This window comes from Danaus plexippus, chromosome Z, assembly GCF_018135715.1.
Source record: "Danaus plexippus chromosome Z, MEX_DaPlex, whole genome shotgun sequence".
Lineage (NCBI taxonomy): Eukaryota > Metazoa > Arthropoda > Insecta > Lepidoptera > Nymphalidae > Danaus > Danaus plexippus.
The window spans coordinates 3,254,549-3,278,861 of record NC_083559.1 but is presented as its reverse complement, the minus strand read 5'-3'; the positions used below and the strand labels follow the sequence as shown (position 1 = coordinate 3,278,861).

General features: G+C 31.3%; 2 protein-coding genes across 2 annotated transcripts; both read right to left on the bottom strand.

Annotated features, from left to right (window-relative positions):
• Positions 1 to 407: 407 nt before the first annotated feature.
• Positions 408 to 18,351, bottom strand: LOC116777440 (multidrug resistance protein homolog 49-like). Its single transcript, XM_061526326.1, has 26 exons — positions 18,254 to 18,351; positions 10,023 to 10,068; positions 9,610 to 9,806; positions 9,325 to 9,469; positions 8,116 to 8,216; positions 7,815 to 7,986; positions 7,600 to 7,724; positions 7,265 to 7,460; positions 6,964 to 7,188; positions 6,299 to 6,485; positions 6,080 to 6,222; positions 5,641 to 5,849; positions 5,244 to 5,338; positions 4,983 to 5,168; positions 4,797 to 4,912; positions 4,558 to 4,698; positions 4,302 to 4,484; positions 3,714 to 3,917; positions 3,226 to 3,355; positions 2,936 to 3,131; positions 2,609 to 2,771; positions 2,338 to 2,532; positions 1,356 to 1,565; positions 1,128 to 1,274; positions 892 to 1,000; positions 408 to 816 (listed from the first exon to the last, which is right to left on the bottom strand). Exons 1-26 carry the CDS (start codon positions 18,313 to 18,315, stop codon positions 728 to 730), a joined length of 3,972 nt encoding a protein of 1,323 aa, XP_061382310.1. The 5' UTR covers positions 18,316 to 18,351; the 3' UTR covers positions 408 to 727.
• Positions 1,807 to 2,331, bottom strand: LOC116777441 (NADH dehydrogenase [ubiquinone] 1 beta subcomplex subunit 7-like). Its single transcript, XM_032670985.1, has one exon. The coding sequence runs from the start codon at positions 2,179 to 2,181 to the stop codon at positions 1,822 to 1,824; it is 360 nt and encodes a 119-aa protein (XP_032526876.1). The 5' UTR covers positions 2,182 to 2,331; the 3' UTR covers positions 1,807 to 1,821.
• Positions 18,352 to 24,313: the final 5,962 nt, after the last annotated feature.

Here is a 24,313-nt window from a genome sequence, read left to right as displayed (position 1 = left end):
TTGATTTTTCTGTTGTTTTGATGGTTAGGAGCGGAGTACAGTTTGCAGCTAAACTATATAAAATTCAACCGTCCTTTTTGAATGAGATTTTTTTTTTATGGCGATACTTTTATTTTTAGTAATAGTTTTCGATGCCCTCATGTGACTGTACTTTGGTCTTAGATTTCGTATTTGGAGCTGTTTTGAGAATTGCAAAAAAAAAAGAAAAGAAAACTGGCAAGTAATTATTAAAATGATTTGTTTTAATTGTGATTTTATTTAAGATGGAAACAGCTTTGAATGCTCCGTGGATTATCTGATGAGACAAGATACAGGGTAAAGTAACGCGGATTGGGGAGATGTTGTGAGCAGCCCTTTGTTTATACTTTTTGAAACTCGATCTATTTAGCCGTGAAAAAAAAGGTGTATAAAAAAACAATGGCATTTATTTAACAAACCTCCTTAGAGTAATACATAATATTATTTTAAGAATATTAAAAAGTACTTAAAAAAAAAAACAATAAAGGCGACGCAGAGCGATAGTTTCTAGACATTAATACAATAATACTAAATGCTAGTTGGCATTCAACGAATACTGTTTGATGAGTAATTTATCTTACAAAATATTCCAATTTGCTGGTGTCGAGTCAGAACTTTGAGAACAATGAACCACACGCTTAGAACCATTAGTAATCTTCCGCGTTTTGTGCAGCTTTTTGAGTATTTATCATAATCCGAGACAGATTTTTTACGCCATGTTCTGACCCTTACACATTTTCCAATAATAGCCTTTTGCATTGACTAATTCTGTGTGCGTACCCTTTTCGACGATTTTGCCTGCAAAAGTACGTACAATAATGATAACGAACGAAATAAAAAAAAAATCTGGTCTGTTTATAATTGATATCTAACCTTTATCTAACACGCAAATTAAATCTGCATCTTTGATAGTAGAGAGGCGATGTGCTATAGTGACGCAGGTTCGACCCTTGGCAGCTTTTTCTAAAGCTTCTGCCACCACCTGAGAATTTTACAAAATTATACATTCTTAAGTACTATCTGCAACATTAAAACATTGATAACCTTAATATGATAATTTGAGGATATGTGGAAGCTGGGTAAAAGATAGCTTGTATGTTATAACTTACTCTTTCACTGTTAGCATCCAAAGCTGAAGTTGCTTCATCCAATAGCAACAGACGCGGTGATCTGATGAGTGCCCTTGCGATGCAAACGCGTTGTTTCTGCCCTCCTGATAGTTGGGCACCGCTTGAACCCAAGTTGGTATCATAACCCTGGAAGATGTCCACGTAATTTTAAGATGGTGACAACATATAAATTAAATTCTAAATTAAATATATGAAAAACCTGCTCACTTTGGGTAATGATACTATGAAGCTGTGTATATTAGCTGCTTTAGCTGCAGCTATGATTTCGTGGGTGCTTATTTTACGGTTGTTGTCGCCGTATGCTATGTTTTCGGCTATGGTCCTGTCGAAAAGTATCGGCTCTTGTTGAACAACGCCCAGTTGTCGTCGGAGTCTCGGCAAGGTGAGGCACATGCGTGTGTCCCGCCCGTCCAATTCCTGTACTCAACGATGTCTAATTAAAATCTTAATCATTTGCCAGCTTTGATGCTTGTTACAATATTCTCAATTAATAGTTTCGAGTACGTGGTAATAGAGATAAATTACTTAAGTAAAATAGGAAACCTACAAGTTATAAGAATTTTATACATATATATATCCAGGCAAAATTATTTTAGTAGGTCCAAATTTGTTGCCGTTTTTATATTCAGCAATTATGTGCTAAAAAGAAACAAATCAATGAATTTTATGTGATTTATTTTTTATCACTTTTTAGACGCAACTCTCGTTCTCTCAATCTCCTTTCCCTCTCGAATTCCTGCATTCTTATGACATAATCATCATGTTCGCAGTTCAAATAGGAATGTCTCTCCTTATGGCATTTATACATTAACGGTACGTTCTTGTAGCGACAAACTTGATAGTCCAACAAGAGATGAGCGCAATAGTCTCTGAACTTAGGAGGAATACGAGCGGATATTAAATCGTCGTCCTTAGCGATCATTTTTCTTTGGGCTCGGGTGTAACCAAAACCTTTCTTAGCATCAAAGGTTGGCTTGTCGTTACTCCTGAGATCCAAATGTAATGTTTTAAGAGTTCCCATTAAATTACCCATTTTGATTGAGTATCACTTGTCTAAAGTTTATAATTTAGTTTTAATTATAAGTAAGTTAATATCGTTAATATTCAAATATTGTCAGTTTGATGTCACGATGTCATATTTCTTTGGAAATCTAAAAATATCTTTTTCTTTCTAAATTTAGGTACTTACAAAGTTGCCAGTATCAGGATCATAGAATCTTTGCATGAGTTGTAATATGGTGGATTTGCCACATCCTGAGGAACCGACTAGTGCTATAGTTTTTCCTGCTTCAACCTTTAAATCTATGCCCTTGAGTATTCTTTGGTGAGGTCGTGTGGGATAGCTAAATTCAACGTCTTTAATGCTGAAATTACCTGTAGCTACCTGATAAAATATAAAGTAATTAAGTTACTCGGTAAAATTTTTGAATATTTATGTAATTTCCAATAATAATATTTACCCAATCCTTTCTATCCTTAACTCCAGGTTCAGTTTTAACTCTGGGTTCTCTATTGATTATAGATAAAATTCTCGCACCGCAAGCTTTGGCCGAGTTGAAACTTGGTGCGTAAACTAATGACTGACCTAACATGTATGCTCCATACATAAGCGCTTCGTTTACACTGTAAATAGATTTAGAGCGATTATTTTTAGTCGCACAAATCAAATACAAACGCAATGATTAAGTTAGGACTTCAAATTGTAGTTGTGAAAAAGGTATATAAAAAAATTTGTTCCTTAAGTTGGAATTGAATTAAAGTACTATCCAAAATATATAAATACTTACAGCATAACAACTTTGTATTCTAATCCTTCGTATGCTACTAGAACAGCGCCATACACTGTGGCACTGCAGTACGACATAAAAGGCACGTACACACCCAGACCTAGTACCAGCCCTCGCCATCTGGATTTTTTCGAAATAGCTGCACACGATTCTATTAAAGCTTCGTGGAACCTCTTTAGAAACGTGTGTTCGACGCCTAAAAGCGAGATGAATATAAATAGAGTTAGTTTTTTTAATACGTATTTCTTCAGTTTTCACGTCGCACGTCTAGCATGAGAAAGCTTTCTTACCCAAGCTTTGCACGGTCTTGATGCTTATGACTGCTTCAGTTGCAATTGCAGTAGCCGATTCCATAGCAGCGCGCTCATCAGCCTGTGACTTTTGTGAAATTATACCTTCCAACCATATACTACCTACCATCTGTGAAAATAATTTGTTAACTTTATCGGTTAATTTAATATATATTGGAATTATATTGAATTTAATATAAATTATGATAGAATAGATAGAATCCTTAGGTAAAAAAATAAAATACACATACTTAACTATTTAGATATTATAATATTTTATAGTAATGAATTCAACAACTATAACTCGGTCACTAACTGACTTCTACTTTTCATAATAACGGTCGTTAAATTAGATGAAAATATAAGTATAGAATTGTTTTAACGAATGAAAGTAGTTTTTTGTAATTTTTATAAAATATACTTTGAGAATATTCGAAAATACCTATCCAATTTCAGTTTTATTAGCACCTAACTAAGAATTTACTAACTAGTGGTAGGAAGGCTGTGCCAACTAGGGTGAGCTTCCAATTATAGATGATGGCCATAATGAAGCCAACTACAACTGAGCTGCAGCCCTGAAGGATGAGGCCTATCCTCAATCCTGTCGCTCCTTGAACCTCTGCTGCATCACCACTCAGCCGTGCACACATAGCTCCCACCGTATTCGATTCTTTGTCAAAGAAACCAATTTCCTGATAAAAAGCAATATTTGGTACAATGGCTGATTTGTTTTTTGATATGTTAAAATATATATAAATATTTATTTGAAAGGACTGTATGTTGAATTTTTGAAAAATAAATAGTTTTTTGTTATTCGATATCCAGGAGTCAGTTGTTTTTAAATCATATAATATCGACGTATTAAATTATACGAATTAAAAAGTGGGAACTGTCTGTGTTTGATTAGGAGATGAGAATCCATCTTAAGGGTACTGAAAATATGTATTACAGTTCGGAAACTGTTTTGAAAATTCAAGACTCCCGACTAACTATAAAGAGCAATTTAATTATTATAATAAATGTAATCAATAATTTATAATTAAAAATAAGAAATTTACTTTAAAATTTTTTCTTACTTGTTTAAGTAGTGCCGAAAAGTATTGCTGTCTTAGTCTACTAGTCATTCTTAGTCCTGCGTGAGTGAAGGTTGTGCTTTGGAGGAACATAGATATCCCAGCTATTGCAGCTACCACGAGGAACATACCAGAATAAAAATCAGCGTAGTAAATTATATCGTTGCGGTCTGGTAAAATGAATATCTGAAATAAATGTGTTTACATTGAAGAGGCTTCCATTATATTTTTAGATGTAATAATATATATGAAAACTTACACCGGACGTATAGCCGAAAATAAGAGCGAAAACTGGAAAACAGGAACCCTGTACAAACGCGGCTATCGATCCTACGACAATATAGGGCCATTCTGGACCATTTAATTTCATCAATTGCCAATCGCTTACAGGTTTAACCTCCTGGAATAATTTTAATATTATTCATAAACTGGCATAAAACTCCCGCCACATATTGTGCGTAATTAAATAAATAAAATAATTCTGTATCGTTTACTAACATCCTCGTCATCCTTTTCGTCTTCGTCATCAAAGTCGCTGTTGTATATGAAACTTTGCAAACCTGTCGACATCACCGAAGAAATGGAACCCCTAGGTGTCATCCAATCGTGGGAATCTTAAAGAGGTATAAAATTGTAAGCTTCGGATCTTGGTATTAGCTATCAAGCCTGAAAACTAATAAGTACCTCTTTTAACAGAATGATGTCTAGCTATTCTCCGAGTAGACCGTCGTTTAACCTCAACTCGAGATATTGGATTCGAAATGGTCAGTTCTCCATCTTCTGCCGCATCGTTCTCTTCTTCAGGCAAGGTTTCGATTACGTCTGGTTCTTTGTTTTCGTTGCCAGAGGTTACAAGCTTGTAATAAAAACCTGCAATTGAGGAAAAATCAAGTTAATGATAGAAAAAACGCGTATGTAAGTTTTTGTTTCTGTTCCTCACTGTACCTTTAGTCTTCATGAGTTCTTCATGGGTCCCTTGTTCGACGATCGCGCCTTGGTCCATACAAATAATACGATCAGCGTTAACTATTGTTGATAAACTGTTACAAAAGAAAGATCATCTTAAGGGTCTGATGCCATCAGAGTCATTTGGACTCTTATGGATAAAATTTTCAACATTTTTTTCATTAATCTTAATTTATAACTAATTTTAACTTTTTGTTTAGCAGAACTTATTAGTTAAGATAATAATTAATAGCCTTTTATTAGCTTTTGATGGACTGATATTAGAGATTTATTTGATTAGATTAGATTTGATTATATTAGCCAATTGATTTGCGTTACTCTTTGGAGATATGTTGAATATTTTTATTATTAATCTTGAAATTAAGTAAAAACTTACCGATGTGAAACCATGAGTGTAGTTCTTCCTTCACTTGCTCGGTCCAAGGCAGCTTGTACCTGTCTTTCGGAGTGAGGATCAAGTGCTGAGGTAGCTTCATCAAGTAGAAGCACCGCTGGTTCACGAAGTAAAGAACGGGCGATAGCGATTCTCTGTTTTTGACCTCCTGACAGAGAAGCACCTCTTTCGCCTATCACCGTGTCGTAACTCTGAAGTTATTACGTGTGATTATAAAAATAATTCTAAAGCCTAATACAGAGTGTTACAAAATATTTATTTTGTAACGTATATACTAAAGAGTTTGGGTAGAGTTATACGTATTTTGCAATTCGTAAAAACAACTTAATTTTGTATTTTAAAATACTTGAAACAGGACAAAATTATGTAACAAAATGTAACAGTGCTAGGAGTTGTAGAAGATTTTATAGAAAGTACTAACATGTGGTAGATGGGTAATAAAATCGTGGGCATAGGCCATTTCGGCAACCCTCTGTACATCCTCTCTTGTAGCTTCAGGACAACCTATAGCTATGTTGTCGAAAATTGTTCCCCTGAACAAAACTGGTTCCTGTCCAACTACACCTGATCATACAAACGTTATTTAATCAATACATATTATTTAAATGTAACGAATAATGTTTTTAATTAATCAATTTACCAAGCGATGATCGGAGCCAACTAAGATTTAAATTTTTGATATTTTTGCCATCGAGCTTTACAGTCCCAAGATGGGGTTCGTAAAGCCGCTGCAAGAGCTGTAAAATTGTGGATTTCCCGCATCCAGAGGATCCCACGAGAGCGACACATTCACCGGCTTTAATATGCAAAGAGAATCCTTGCAATACCTGGATATAAAGATAACGTTAATTTATCAATATCGTATATATCATAAAGGTCATAAAATCGCTAACATCGCTGAATGGGCAAAAAACAAGCTTGTTTATATACTTAATTTAGTATCAGACTAATCATCATCATCATCAGCCTATCGGAGCCCACTGCTGAGCAAAGGCCTCTTCTCACATGGAGAAGGTTTAGAGCATTAATCACCACGCTTGCTCAAGACGGGTTGGCGATTTTAATCTTATAATTTGAAATTATAAAACCAGGTTTCCTCACGATGTTTTCTTTCACCGTCCGTCAGTGGTGTCTAAATACTCTTAGAAAGTGCATAGGACTCAGAATAGATCACATTGATACTTGCCAGGATTCGAACCCGCGCCCTCAAGCATGAGAAGCGGGCCTTTAACCTCCAGGCCACCACGACTAATAGCTCAGACTAATCTATTTTGAACTTGGAGCATATAATATAAATTATCACACCTTAACATTTGGTCTAGATGGATAACTGAAGTAGACGTCTTCTAATGTTATCTCGCCTATAACTCTACGTGGAGACACTCCTCCTTTATCCAGCGCATCAATGGTGGGAACTCTGTCCAGGAGCTTGAATATGCTAGCCGCAGCACCGCGCGCGTTAGCGAACACTTCAGCATGGGGTACACAAAATGTTATGGATTGAGTTGCCATGTACACACTGAAAAGTATCTGCAAGACGATGGCTTTAAGTCCATTGATTGTACACGATAATGATAATAAAAATGAGGTCATTAGGAATAATTACACTGAACACGACGCCGACGAGATATTTCTTTTCATCGGTGGGTTTGTCGAAATCATGAAGCACAAGTCTAGTGCCATAGGTGAGACCGATTGCGTTAAGAGAATATGTCAGCACCCAATTAAACCCTGTTCCCAGGCCGGTGTACAGACCTCTCTTGCGGCCATAACGTTCTGCGGGTTCTAACAGCTTGCAATACCTGGGAAATTTTGATGAAACTTGTTTTCATGTGTATATATATATTAATTAATTTGTATTTAGAGCAGCACAGACACTTGCAGTTGTGGACTGTCCACATTTTTATATTTTTTGTTTTAAAATCTAATTCATTTCTTTACCTGTCAACTTCTTTATTTTCTCCTCCAAATGCAACAATAGTTCTAACGGATTTCAGAACTTCTTCGGCCTGTTTCCCAGCTTGACTGTAGGATTCCATTTCACGAATGGAAGACTTTGTTTGATACTAAGACAACACATTAAATAATTATATAAATAATGGATACAATTTATTATACGGTAAATATTAAATTTAATTTATATAGTTATAAATTACATTTGATAATATAACGGAGGCTGCTATAGAGAATGGCACGACGGTAACGCAGGCCAGCGTTAGCTCCCAGCCCATCGGGAACGCTTGACATAGACAAATGATAGCGGTGCCCACCAAGTTGGACACAACGCTTAACTTGTCACCCATGCCTTCCTTTAATTTCATCATATTCCTGAAATATTTACACCATTATATAGCACTAACAATGACTACAAAGTTTTTGTATTAATTTTTTTCTTATATTGAACACCATGAAGCTGTTGAATTTCAAGCAAATACTCGTACTTAAAAGAAAACTTACTCAGACATTTTCGACGCTAAGTTAAATTCGGAATCTGTGTCGAACCAAGCCATATCCTGACGCATTACCGCCTCCAGAAACAGTAAACGGATTCTGGTTATCTGAAACAGTATAATGGATATACGACCTTATTATAAAAAAAAACATTTCACTTGTGCCAAATGCAAACGATTGGTCAACCAGTCTAATATTCGCTTGAACTATTGAACATATGACAATATTTTCAAATGAAATCAATTGATTTTGTATGTGTGCGTATTGGTATATGTTTAGTTGTGTTGATAAATTGATTGGAACATCTAAAATACAAATACAATATGAGTCAAGGCTACCAATTAAGACAATTGCGTTGGCAGAAGTTAAAAAATTGTCTCAACATATTAAACATCCGCGACTGTTAGTAATAATAATAATAAAAAACACGAACGTTTCTAAAATTAAGATCATATCTCAGTAACATTTTTTTATTATGTATCTACGTATATAAAATTATTCTCATAATTATTAAGAGATATTTAAAAATAGTAAAAATATTAGTTTAAAAAAATAATGTAAAACTTGTGAATTAATAGCATCGTGCATATGTATGTGTTATTAAAAATATATTGAAAATTACTTAATCGTAACTAGTGTATGATATAGTTGTAACGATAATGGTTTTATTTATCGATATTGTATTAAAATTCCTTTCTATTCGCATCACTATAACTTTGATACGGGGTAATCTAATGTACATGTTTCATGTATAACTATTGTTTAATTACCCACACATTAACATAGAATTTTTTACACCAACGATTCTTTTTAATTTATTGATTAACTCTAAATTTCTATTCGTCATGCGAAGTAAAAGACATAACTAAATGTGTGTGTTTCTGTCGCTGTATTAAGAGATAAAGACGCTTTAATATATCCATTAATTTGAAAAAGAGATTGAAAAATCTACTACAGGACAGATATAGAATAAAATTTACAGCAAGTTACGTCATTCAAATAAATAACAATAAATTATTTATATCCTTATATTTCATAAACTATAACATATTCTCGTCTTACGATGTTCATTTTTGAGCATTTTAATGCATTGATGTAAATTATTTTCTATAAAATGGGATATAAATAAACGCAATATAAATAAACTGTTTAATAAGTATTATGTTAATTGCTTGTTATAAAGTATTATAATTAACATGTGTTAAAATGTGTTACCTGTCGCATGGCACTCCAGCTTATCAGACCGACCGATGCCATACAGAGGATTAGAGAAATGCCAATGCTTATAAACATGCCAATGGCCATGGATTCGCCGTCCTCGACGAGAGCGTTCATGTTTTCTTCGTAAGTCGCGTTGCATCTTAATAGGAAGAATAGGACAATTAATTCCTAGGCCTATTATTAAAAACTTTCTTTTCATCAGGAGACAGACAAACAGAACTGAAGACAAATCATTGTTTATCTTAAAAAACTATAATGAAAAAAATTCTAAGCCCTTACAATCGTCTTCCGCCACCGAACAGCGATGTTACTGGCAGATAGCTTGAACATGTCTCTTGGTAAGCTGTTCTCTCTACAAAGGATGTGCTGAGCTCTCCAAACTGTACCAGATTGTAGCATACTCCTCCGCCGCTTAACAAACCAGCGATCACTCCGATAATTGTAGCCAATAGTTCACACCAAGTAGCGTAGCGGAACTATGATAAAAAAAATTAACCTTACAACCTCATTGCAATGCTGATCACTCATTAGTTTTTATTTTAACGTGTTTTTTTTTAAATTTCATTGTCAGCCATGACTGTTTTTGTATAATTCACATATTAGACGCGGTTATCAGTTAAGTTCAGGATTTAAATTGTTGTTGTAAGTACAACACGACATGGTAATGGTAAATAAGATTAAGGTGTACTCACGATTTGAAAATACGATACATTAGACTCAAGCTGGACCTCATTTTTCCTGAAACGAGAAGATTTATTATAAACGCTTTTACAAGTTACATAATCATTTTAACGTTACTCCGTGAATGGAAATTTTCTTTAAAGGAATCTGCAAATGAATGAGAACAGCAAACAAGATTATCGATAACAACCAACATAATTTAAAACGAACTAGTTTATTGTGAATTTTCTTATTTAGATCAGTTTTCAAAAAATCAAAATAATAAGCTAAGATTGAGATATCCTTTAACAAAAATAAACATTCCATATACAATCGAGAGAAACAAAGGCGCTAGCGATGTAAATTAAAAAAAATAAATTCTAATTTCAAATGTAGACATCAGGTAATATAGTAGTTGGCGTTCATCAGTAATGAATACATTTTTCCTTATCTATCGTCTCAAATATGGAGATATCAATTATGTATTTATATTTATTCAGTATCACATAGCGTTAATATTCATAGTTCTGGTTATGCTAATACCTAATATCCAGACTTACAATAGTTTAATAAAATCACATATGGTACGATTGCGACTACTAATTGTGTTGCATAACATTTGAAACGCATTTGTTGTTGCATAACCAAAAAAAAAAAAAACTAGACATTCGAAAAACAAACGGAAATATATTTCCCATTCCCCGCAGTTACATTATACAAATTCGAAATAAAAACAGACAAGGTATAGGTACATTCACAAGTGTTAGTGCTTAGTGTCAACGGAGGGGTATCAATGAAAAGCTGAAATTTGAATTATACAATGATTTCTACGATATCGCGTGTATTTAAATAAAAACTAAGTTTCTTGGATACTACGCTTTTTTATAGTTTCGTACCCGTCTGGCCGTGATCACGGTTGCTTTAAAGGAACTGAAACTTCGAGATTGTGTGGTTATAAAGTAATTAAGAATGCGTAGTATTCGGACAACTTAGTTTCTTTAAAAACTGTCTGGTAGTTTAGTAAGGTACGGCTAATCATAATGTCTCGGACAGGCCTACCTAAACCAAGTAAAATTATTTTAGATTTAAATGAAACTAGTATTATTCGGATATACTACGCGGATTTTATTACTTAAAAACTACATAATCCCGACGTTTACCTCGTCTGCCCGTGATCACGGTTTCTGCAAAGTAACCGAAACGTCGGGATAAAATCCGCGTGGTATATCCGAATAATACTAGTTTCATTTAAATGAATAAAACTCGCGAAAATCTTAGATCTCATTATTCTAGATTGTTTTCGCATGAAAAATTAAAATATAATTTCGTCCTCTGTTAACAATATGTTATACTGAGATTATTTGATTTGTAAAAAAAAATATGAATCACACTTTAATATATAAATACAATATAATGATAAATTTTAATGCATAAGCCTTTAATTGATATTCGCGTAGCTAATTAAATATAAAGTTAGTATTATTATCGGAAACATTTTAGGTACGAAATAAAGCGTCAAACATTTATTTTAAAATTCAAAATCAGGACTGGCTTTAAAAATCATGTAAAATGCTACGTTTATTGAGCAAATTCTTATAAAGGGCATTATTTTCATCTTTCAATTTCTTTTCAACGAAGGAAACTTTAATCAAAAGAGTTTTAATATAATAATAAAATTTTAATTATATTACTATTTTTTTTTAACTATGAATTTCTAATAAAATAGCTATGAACAATATATGAAGCGTTTATGTGAGTCCGGCTTTCCGATAATATTACATATTTTTAGTCAATTGTATATTCTAATACTAGAAGAATAAACAAATAAAATAAAATAAATAAATAAATAAATAAATAAATAATAAATATAATATTAAAATAAATCGTAAGCACAATTGTTGCTTTCCCAGAATATACATTAAATACACAGTCGCTTCGTTGTTTGAAATATATAACCAATAATATTCTGTAATGTGTTGTTCAGGGACAAATTTGTTATCAAAGTGTTTGTATAATTGTACTGAATTTTCTCTGAATCTTCTAGATGTGAAGGAACAAGTTATGGACGTTGGAATAAATCAGTTTTAAACAGTAATAATATTTAAGAATGAAAGTTTTGTAAAAGTGAGTATTTGTATTTAATTATAGTAATTTCTTTAGGGGATAACTTATAGAAAACTTACTGCGATTTTTTCTTTTTATGTCCCATTTCGTGGTCAATTCAACATGTAAAGTATTTGTATACACAGTACGTCTGTCGGTACAAGCGCGCGCGGAGCTCTCTCAACTATTGAACTTTTTGCTTTTAAGTCCCGCGTAATATACCCTCGTTTAAGTACCAATCTCTCATTCGGCCACACTTTATCTAATAATGATCGCCGTATATTATACCTGCCTGTAAGAATTGTATACTAATAATTACGTAATAGTGCCTTAATTGTAACTATACTGTTTTTGATGAAACAATATTGATACTCCTGTTTTATGATTACACTCCACTGGCATTAGACCATGTCTTGAGATATTAATTATTTTTAAATATCTATAAACCCTAAAATTTTCAATGATATGAATTTTTTTAATTCTATGAAATAAAATTTCATAGAATTTGCAACCTAAATGTATACATTTTTTGTGTATATTTAAAAACATTCCTTTGCATTTTCATAATATAGTATACAAATAACTCAAAGCAATATTTTTAAATTTAGAATAATAATTGAAAAGTATTCTATAAAATCTCTAGGGTATTAAAAAATAAACTTAAAGTTAACATACCTCCAACCTCTTTCGGTGTCTCGAAACAAAATGCTGGTTGGAAACTAGAAAAGCCGATATCGTTTATTAAAATATTAAATGGTGGATAATATTAAAAATATGTTTTGCGTACAACAATATAATTTATCTCAAGTCAGAAAAAAACCACTGTGAATTGATTATTTATGAATATTAAACCATAAGTTGCTTTCATAGTTAATTATGTTTGTTTTTTTTCTCTTACTCAATTCGGATAAAACTCTCACCTTAATTTATAGATATTTATAATTTATATATCAGTAAAATAATAGAATAGATTTTGACGGATACAACACTTAAACCATTCTTGTGATAAATTTCTCTCAGATATTTAATCGATGTCATAAAATCTCAAGACACGGATAAGCCGTCTCTGTGTAATAACAGTATAATATGATAATGCTATAATTTTTATCAATGGTATCGTAGTGTGAATAAAACTATGTTGACTTTGAATAAATACTACACACAGTATTGTTGTTAAAGGATCATTCTTGTCTATGTCAGTCACGGTATTTTTATTGTAAAAGAAAAATGAAAATATAATTTAATATTCAATGTCGAAACGATTAAAACTTTTTATCAAATAAATAACATGATTTCAAGAGACCATTTAACGATTTCAAGTGCATACGAAACATTCTTAATTTAAATCCATTCTCTGGTATTTTAAATAAATAACTTCCTTACCATTAATATGTTCTCGTAAAAATTTGTTCTCATATTTGACGTTAAGATTATTGTACATCTTAGCCTCTTTAATAAAGTCAATTGTGTTCAATTCGCTTACGTAACGAGTACGCGTGTAAATAAAAATTATGTCTCCACACATATTCATAAATTAGAAAGAAATATTTATATAAAATTTTAAATGATATTAAAAAAAGCTTAATAATTTTCATAACGTTTCATTTTCCTTCAATTGTGATTCATCTGTTTAAATCACTTAGCACCTTCACCTAATAACATGAGAATAATTAATCGATTGTCATTAATAGAATTTAGATATAGTTCGATGTCATTCAGCCTTGTGTTTATTGATTTTTTAAATAGACATATAGGAACTTTTTGTAGCCATAGTACGTCCTGTATTTTGATATTAGGTATGTCTAATACATACGTCAAGAACCACTGTCAACGAATAAAACTAGGAATCATTGATTCGAGCGACAGGCACAGACTTCAGCTTGTTTCCAAGGTTATAATGGTTATCGTGGAAGTCAGTTATAATTGCAATTGCTACCATCAACGCTGTTTGTATAACGACAAGCTCGTACGATTTCATAAGGTAATAGTTTTTATCACGAACGATCCATCAATGTAGTTCTGTGAGAAGACAAAAGAGGATTTAATACACATTTTTGTACATTTTTATATTAATGTTTTATGTAAATACGTCCTATAAATATATTTTTTATATTTATATATTACCCGATCTTATACATTCTATACAAAAATAAAACATCGCAAAGAATTTTGGTGTGCGTGTTATAATATTAAACGCTTTTTTAAATTCTTAATTGGACCAAATTGAAAGAAACTTTTTTTTAAGTCCAACTCGTTCCCGCTTTGGTGGTTATTGAGCTGCGTTCAAAAATGTATTTATACCATAAGACAATTTTACGTTTTTTATTCTAATATCAAACGGTAAATACATTTATTTTATATATAGATTTTACATGGCTAATTTTACCTCACTATTTATAATATAAGCATGTTATATATTATGTTATTGAAATAGTAATACTGGTATTATATTTACGAGGAAATATTTAAATATAAAACTAATTATTGTGTCAGATTCATTGGATCTTTAGTATAACCAACGTAAATATGCGTTCTAATATAACACAGACTCACAGAGAGTCACAGACTTATTGCTTTGATGAAAATTATTGGCTCACGTATTTTTCTAGGGTCGACACAGCAGTACTGTTCCGTTTGACTTTCGATATAAATATTACGATGGTCATTTCTATTCAGAAGATGACTATAATGTACTCACAGTAGTTATAGCAAGCGTGATGTTTGGATAAACTTATGAATTATTTTAGGTTTTGCATACACAAGCAATTCATTGTCAAACTAATCATCTTAATTGAATAAGTCAAATGTCCTGGGAAGTATTTCTTATAAATATTTAATATGCTAAAAAACCTCAAGAATGTTACATGATGTGATATCTCATGCCTGATAAAATAATATACCTATAGTGACATTTTGATTGGACTGTGGACTTTTTGATGAAACCGGCGTAACAATCGTACTATTGTCCTCTACACCTACAGTCTTAAATATCTGTTATGTATTGTAATATTTCCTTTGTAATAATTTTCTTTATAATGACTTATATTATAAAAATTCACATACGCAATTGAATTCTTTTAGTTTCTCTTTTCTTTTTGGCATGGATGGAAAAAAAAATATTTATGTAAACTTCCTTTATTACTTTATATATCAGATCAATGACATTAATCGACACATCACTTTTATATAAGTATTTACTATATAAGCGTTAAACGAAGAGATTATTGAAGGAAGTTGAAAATGTTAATTAATTCAAAAGCAACCAATACTTTGACATCCCACAAAATACCCGGGCAACTCTCAATCATATTCCTTTATTATAAAAAACTTAACATAAAACTTTGTTTGACTATTTGAAAAAGGCACTTCAAGAGTACAGCGCACATCAATACTTCCTAACAGAAAAAATATTTACAGTGTGAAAGCGTCTTATATATTTTTTCAATAATTCCATTTCATAAACGTTATTCTGCGACAAATACATTTTGGACGCCCAGGAGATAATGGAGTGAAATTACAGTCAATTGAATGCTGACAACATGAGAATATTTCATGAATAATAACGACTGTAGAAGAAACTACTATATTATTTATAATAAACATCGTGTCAAACTGTTATATGCAATGGAAGGAGTAAGAAATGATATTATAATCTCTCATCTCCTCTGGACGTGATCACGGTCAATTTTTTTTTTTAATAAAACAATAGTGAAGTCTAATTTAAAAGATCTCATACATAAAGGACTTTAATTAATAAATAACTTTAGTGTACTTTGATATGATAGATTAATAGTTCGGTCATGAGGTCATAGTTATTTGTAGTAGCTAAAGAAATTGTTACAATAGTAACCTTGAATTATTATTATAAAGGATTTTATATTGATTGTCCTCAATGAAAAGTATACTCGATAAACTATATATGAAATTTTGTTGAGAACTGACTTTGTTAAACACATGTACATATGAAGCGCTTCAAGCGCTGCTGAAACATCTCGTTTAACGATAAGAAAAAAAATTGGTTGGTTCAATGTGAAGTTGTTTTATAACCCAGCCAGATAAAGGCCAATCTCTTTTTGAAGACATTTGCTAAGTCATCATTACATAACGAAATTTAAAAAGATAACTGGAGGTTGTGTGTTCAAAGGATTATAGTTTCCAACAGGTAATAATGTAATTTACCGTTCAGCTTTAGGAATGATAACGATTAAAAAATAAAATTAACATTCGGTTTATTATGCAATGGAATCATATATAACTAAACAACCAAGAAAAACAGATATATATATATGTATATACATTTTAATTATCAATTAGATTTTAATTCTTATACAACTAATATTCTGTCAGTAAAATATAAGGTGCCAAAATTCTTATACATAGTTATCATAGACTACTTTACAGATTTTACGTAATGTACCTAGAAATCACTTGATTATGTACCTGTCTATGTACAAGCTATTAGTGCATTATCTTTACAAAAAGTGCATTAAAATGAAATCTTTTGTAATGAAAAACCAAATATTATTGTTGTTGGAATTGGTGTGTTGAGATTGTGATGCGTGGTGTCAATCTTGTAAACGCGGAGACGCTATAAGTTCAATTAATATATTTAACCTCCGTCAGGCATCTGTACTGGCTGAATAAATACGTTTAAAAAATGTGATGTTCACTAACGTGATTCTCAAAAGATATGCTAGTGAAAAAAAAAATTCGAAATAATTAATTTAAAAACCGTTAATCGACTCAATAAATGCATGTATATACGTTTAAAAATTTAAAAAAAAAAACATTAATACTAGAAATAAAAACAAATCTATAACCATTTTAATATGTTCGTATAGATTGCTTTCCTAGTGTTTTTAACTTTTACATTATATAAATTATAACCTGTTTTCTATGTGCTAACTGCTAATAATAAATCAATCATTTATTAAAATATTTTTTGGTACACCAGTGTCTGAATTGCAGGACACTTTTGGATATTAATTTTGTTCTTATTAAATAATAAAATCTTCTCGCATGAATAAATATAAAATTTTATTAATTATTTCTTAATTGGAACTTACTTAAAAAATTATAGCAATTAGTGTAAAAAGAAAAAAAAGGAAGTCGTTATGATCAGGCGCTTTATAAAAATTAAATTAATCTATGCTTCTGTGAATTCGAAACTCGAATAATATGAACAGAGGTTTACCCTAAAGAGTAAAAATATATAAGTAAATAGGTTTGGTCTTTAGGGTAATAAATTTTCATAAGTACTTTTATAAGACCAAACAGAAGCTTGAAACATCATCTAAAAGATATTTTTTTATTACTCTTTTGTGAAGGGAATAAGGTAATATGATATTTAATTTATGAAATTAATAAAACTCGGTGACTTTTATTGTGCGGAGGTATCTATAATTTACAGATGGTTAAACGTCCCAACGGATCGAATCAAAAATGATAAAAAGTAATGATTTTTTTACTTTCTTACTAACAATAAGAAAAATAAAGAGGGGATTTTGTACTTAATATATATATTTATGTACTTAATGTTTAAGGCGGTAGCTTCTATAGGACACGATAATTTAAAATCAAAAAAAAAGTGAAGAATCTTATCTGTAGAAAGCTTTTTTATTATTTTCTTTATGTCTTTTCTAACAGACTCACACACAGATTTTTTAGCTGTTTGATTGACGTCCTGTTGTATTTTCTTAAGAAAGAAATTAAATAATTTAGCTGATAAGTAAAGATGAATCAGAGCAATGTTGTGTCAGAACGAGTCTGCTTGACGTGTAACCTAAGCTTTACTCTAAATAAATTGCTCAAGCCTTCTATTGTTTCACTTATGTCTTTTTAAAACAAATTAATTTTTAAGTATTTATTTAAATAAATAAACCAACCCTCAGAGATAATTAAATGTGAAACTAATTTATAACCTTAAAATTTTATAGTAAATCTGAAACTTGTAATAGGAATAATGAGGATGATATAAAAAAGGTAGTTACCACAACAGTCTTGCGAGACTGACTATCACAACCCCGAAGAGTCAAATTCATTCATAAATATAAATACTTAAAACTTATTTTTGTTCGTTTTGGATGATATCCACGAATGCCAAGGGCCAAGGCAATTTTCAAAACATAATCCATGCTCAATAGACAATAGGAATACTCACGTTAATAAGCTAGGAACGGATTTTTGATCTTGCACGCATCTTACACAACAATTATCAGTCATATTGGGTGATTTGCTTCCTGATTCAACCGAACCTATTATCGTCTAAATCCAAATACGAAATCTGTTGGCCCAGATTCAAGATCAACGTACGGACGTCACCAGAACTATGAATCTCAAAGGTTATGATTTTTTGGAAACATTCAAAGTACTTCTCGGTTAAGGAATGTGTTATTTTAGAATATCTCTCATATCTTTTGTATAGCAAGATATTATGAAAGAATTATATTTCAGAATCGTTTTATTTCTTGCTACTCATAAATCTTTGTATATGAGCAATTTCCAATAATAAATATGATTGTAAATTACTCCGGAATTTAAAACTCACATTTTACTTCCAAAATATCACCGACATATTCTTATAAGAATTAATATTATATTTAACTCTTCCTTAAAAAGTCAATAAACGCTAATGGCAACATTTTTTTCGCAGGCGCCTTGTTGAAAATGAAAAAAATATATATATTGATAATGGGTATGTTTAAGTTTTTTAACTTGTCAATCAATACGATTATGAACTTGTCAATCAATTACAAAGGAAGCTTTGCAGGAGTTTGATAATAAAAAAATGTAAACCATATTTTGAATTTTACAATATACTTACGTCACGACTTTGTCTTCGTTAAAGTAAAAGTTTCGTACACTGTCTCAAATTACAACTAACAAAAGAGTATGAGTAATGTTATTATCATATTCTGGTCTAAGTCTGTATGTTTGATGTATTGCGTACTCAATATAGATTAAAAAATATAATGAGATGCCATGTCGAGAATTAATTTTCCTTTATAATTTTCTTGTCTGTTAAATACACTTCGAACGAATTTTCAAGCATTCAGTACCACATTTCAACGTATAAACCGAAGATTTTAACGTATATTTTAGTAAAAATATGAAAGGAACGTATAAAATATGACAAATAAAAATAGAAAATATTTACATGTACATAAAATGTCAAAACTAAAACACGTTTGTCCTATTCCAAACCCGTGTTGAACATATTAGGGATTAGTAACAACATATTGATATTTCAGTTACTGCTATATTCAAATATTTGAAACAGCCCCTAAGCATTGGAATTAGGAGGTTAAAGAAGATGAAAAATCATAGCTTCCGCCCAGCCTCAATTAATTAAAAGAAGCTGCAATTTTTTTTACTAAAATCGATCTCCTATAGAGGGTCGAACTACTCATGTACAAACTACAACCTGCTGCACAACCTACAACATTAATCTGTCACACTCAAACATTAACAGAATTTTAGAGTTCTTAACTATATTGACTGAAAACTCGTAGTGTCATTCTCGGTATTGAAGTGAGATGTGACAGCACAGAAAAAGTTAAACAACATAACATCATTATATTTAAGACATCAGAGTATTCACTTAGATAAAACTAATATATTCATCTCTGCCCATGATCACGGTTGCTGCAAAGTAACCGAAAAATCGGGAGTTTTAAGTTTAAAATAATAAAAACGCGTAGTAGTTTATGGGAGAACAAGAACATTTCGATAGGCTAGAATCGGTTTGCCAGAAAAGTTTTCACAGTTATGTCGACATGGATTTGTATTATACCTTACATTGGAAAAAAAAAATATTAATAATAATAAACAACAAATATAACGAGAACACTAACATCAAGGAGTATCAAACATACGATTTACAACAATAATCATTTTTAAAGATAGCAAAACAAGAATAAAAACAATAAATTTATATATATCTAAAAGAATAATAATAAAAAGACAGTACACCAGAATCTTATTTTACATTATAAAGATTGTTTTTCATAACTACAAATAGAATTAGAGGTATTCGGATTAAAAATTTCAATGTTTTTATACAAATGATAATAATTATTACAGGAGCTGACGAGAAAACGATTTTTGCTATCATCGGTACTACAAAATGGAACATAAAGCGTCTGTTTTAGACGTGACGTTGGACGAGAGCAAATGTGTCGAATTTTGTGCATTAGATATTGCGAGTCAATGAAGTAGTTACAAATCTTTAAATAAAAATAAAATATCCCTTTTTTCTTGCCGCTTCTCCAAAGAATCAAAGCGGAGAACTTCAACAGCGTCGATGAAAAACTTGTATATTAACCTTTTTAAATATTTATTTGGAACATTTTCTATCGCTTTAACACTAATCATATAATGTGGATTCCAAACACAAGACGCAAATTCTAATTTGGATCTAACGAGACTGTTATAAAGTAAATCAAAAGATAATATATTTTTAAAATCACTACCATGACGAAAGATGAAACCTAACATTTAGTATGCTTCCGCAACAATATTCTCAACGTGTGTTCCAAATGTGAGATCCTGATCAGGAGTTACCCCGAGGTCTCTCAGTTACCATAGCCAGAAGATTTCTAAGTATATGATAATCATAAGGAATAGGTGTTTTTTTCTTGGAAAGTGAAAAATACATTTCACTTATCAACGTTTAAATGATAACTTAGATATTTCCATATAGTTTGTGACATCATGTCTATCACCATATTTATGTATTGACTTTTTCCGGAGGGCTGATAAGTAACTGGATTATAATGATTTATTAAATAAGATAAACAAAGAAAAAGAAAGTTATTTGTAACATGTTTTAAGAAATAGCGGACGAAGTAAGTCTGGGCCCGGGCCCTTGTTTCTATTGAGATTTATTAGATATTTTTCCACCTGATTATAATTTATGTGGATATTGTTAAGTGGTATTTGATTATCGTAAGATGAAAAACCGTTCATTTTTAAGTTGCCTACGAGGTTGCCACCAATTTTGAAAACGGACTGAAAAAATGAGGCAAACAAATCTGAGATAGATTGGCCATCGGATCCTAAACGCTCGTTTAAAAATATTCTATCTGGTATATCATTAGTTCCACGCTTGGATTTAATGAAGGTCCAAAATTGTTTAGAATTGTAAAGAATTTTACGTTCCGCGTTACTGACACAATTATTATAACAATCCATCGCAAGTCGCTTAGCTCGAGTTCTTAATTAAGAAAAGCGATCATAGTCGCAGGTTCTACCATAAATCTTCCATTTTTTATGCAATTGCTATTTTTTTTGGACGAATTTTATTAAAGGTTTTGAGAACCACTTTGAAAAATAAATGTCTATCATATACAATTTTACATGGAATACAACGATCAATAATATTATTAGCGATAGAATAAAAATGATTTACAACAGATACTATGTTATCAGAGTAAAGTTCCTGTATCCAGTTTACATTGTCTTATTCGCCAATGATGGAATCAGAGTTAGCATCATGAAATGTACGACTGATGCGAAGAGCAGTTGCCAAATTACTTTTGGTGATATTAATTTGTACTGAAATTAATAAAGCGGGCTGATGCATATCCTCAGGAACTGAGAGTGGTGAGGTTCTTTCAACATTACAACGAAGGTTAGACATAATGAGATCCAAAAGGCTTTTATTTCTGTTAAGCACATGATTGTATTGAAACCAACCAGTGAAATTAATGAAAGCGAACAGTTGCAAATTAAATTATTTTCAGAGGGATTCAATATATTAAGGGGTTAATTAGACCCCAATGAGCAAATTGCGTCCCTAATATTAAAGTCTCCCAGAACAAAAAAATTGTCGTTTGGATTGTTTAAGCTTAAGTCGGACAAAAATTCAAAAAACAAAGACTCATTATCACATTGGTGAACATTTTGAGGAAAATAACAACAAAACAGACGCAAGTTTTGATGAATGGAACCTTCAGATACTATTAAATTTATGTAACGTCTGTAAGTGGAGACGGTGGAAGATCATCTAAGCGTCTTACATCCACTGAAACCATCCCACGTCGCGCCGCTATGAGAGTTCCACCACCCATACAAACAATGTGTTCTTTATAGTCATTAAGGTAAACGACATAAAGTGAATCAAAAAGTTCTTCGTCAATTTCCAGGAGTCAGCCTGGTTTTACTAAGACAGATTATGTCATAATCAGACTCCAGCAGGTTAGAATAGAATCGATTCATATTAGCAAAGTTTAAGCAATTTACTTCCATGCTATAATAAATTAAAGTTTTATACGTATACTTACCCCAAGTTTTTGAATGAAAACAAAAGACGTTTTGTATGTAAGTATGTGGAAATGCGAACCTGTGCTAAACATATAGTATGTTAAATAAAATTTCCGTAACTACAATCGTTTGACGAATCTTTTAACAAATAACTATATAAATAGCTTTCATTCTTCCATAGGGTTTAAAACTTTACTGAAACCGGTTCTAGATTAACACAAAATTATATAAAAATACGTAATTCATAAAATACGAAACACTTAAGAATACCTAAACAATATTAATATTGTATCTTTACATTTATTTTCAATCATAATTCTGATATGTAAAAATCTATTGTATTTAATATTTCACAAATGGGAATAAAAAAAAGAAATATCTTCCTAAGTTGTTCACTTTTGTGCGTATTTTTTTTTTGGTACAGAAAGTATTTTGTACTGGTCACTGTTTAATGTCAGTACAGGAAATTTTGAATGGGCTTAATGTGCATTTATTTTACTAAATCTTTTAAGAAGCGTGTAAATCAAGGACTTATAAAAGTCAGAAATAATTCAAACGCATTACAGCGTTTTTCGTGACGTATGTACGTTTATAATGAATCTGTGAACTGTTGAATTAGTTTCTTGTTAGATAAGAATAATAATGGAATTCTTATTTTTTTGTAACGAACCATGATACTTATGTAAGAAAAAAAAATGAATATCCATGACAGAGAAGTGTATCTGAAGGTTGAACCACAATATTGTTACTCTTTTAACTATTTTATATTCCTGTGTTTATTTGTTACAGCATGTAGTCTGAAAATTAATTTTGATAGAAGACTATTATTCTAAAACTAAAAAAATAAGATTATAATCAGTTAGGTACTCTTGTAATTTTACGTCTCTAAATATAAAAATATTGTTATATTTTTATCTAATACAGTATAGAAACGAAGCCATTGAATAAATTATAATGTGGATAAACTTATAATTTTAAGAGGGGCTGAATTGTTAGGACCTAAGTCTTATTTCCCTTTGGTAATAAAACCAGTTATCGGAACGCTCAAATGAAAGTTGCCCAGCGAAGATCTGTTTTCACCAACCCAACGTCTGCGAAAAAAAAATGCCTGACTTATAAAATAAGACCACAGTGTATTTTCTTTATAATTTACGCATTGTTACTATAGTTAAGTAACACTGTCTGATTGTTGACAAATACAAGATAATAAAATAATATTAATACCAATTAAGTAATTGCTTTGATTGACTGTATATTGTTTTGATACAGCAAAATCATTGGAATTCAATATCGTCGTGGTATAGAATGAAAATAAATAAAAATCCGAAAACAATATAATATGTATATATTAAACAAATTAAATTAAACCTTTAACACTTTCTACACAACAATCTAAACGGCATTCAAATCCATAGTGTCTGTAACGATAAAACATTGTCCAATTAAAACGATAGTTATGGGGCGTGTACTAGTTCTCTGGAGATAGAAAAATTGTAGTGCTCTAGACTCCGGCTATAGCCAGTGAAAATAGACGGACGTACGAGAGCAGATAAATCCATTATGCAGCTACTTAAAAACAGGTCCGCGCTGATAAGAAATTGTCTTGATAAGAAAATATAGTGTACGCTCACAACGATCTTACAATAAGAGAACTATTTAGACATATCACGGGATATTCAACAATCATTAAAATTCCTAATGTACATTCGAAAATACGTAGAAATTATATTCAAACTTAATAATTAATTTACATATCTTCGTACACGTCTCATTAAACTATAGTAGGAATACAGCATATCACAGCAGCGTAATGAATGATTGTAGGTTGTGGTCTGTCTGAGGGCTGAGCGGGTCGTCGCTATCAGTATAGGAGCTATCACTGATCACTTTCATTGCAACCCCGAGAAGGAGGTCGCTAGGGCGCTATCACGCGACCAGCGGCAGTCGGTCGCGCGCA

Bases quoted from the DNA above. Each gene is read 5' to 3' on its own strand.
- LOC116777441 (XM_032670985.1), bottom strand. From the start codon at position 2,181: ATGGGTAATTTAATGGGAACTCTTAAAACATTACATTTGGATCTCAGG.
- LOC116777440 (XM_061526326.1), bottom strand. From the start codon at position 18,315: ATGACTGATAATTGTTGTGTAAGATGCGTGCAAGATCAAAAATCCGTT. The intron at 9,807-10,022 runs GTGAGTACACCT...TTTTTATCATAG, and splicing joins ATGTATCGTATTTTCAAATC to TTCCGCTACGCTACTTGGTG. The intron at 4,699-4,796 runs GTTAGTAAACGA...AAATTATTCCAG, and splicing joins ACGAAAAGGATGACGAGGAT to GAGGTTAAACCTGTAAGCGA.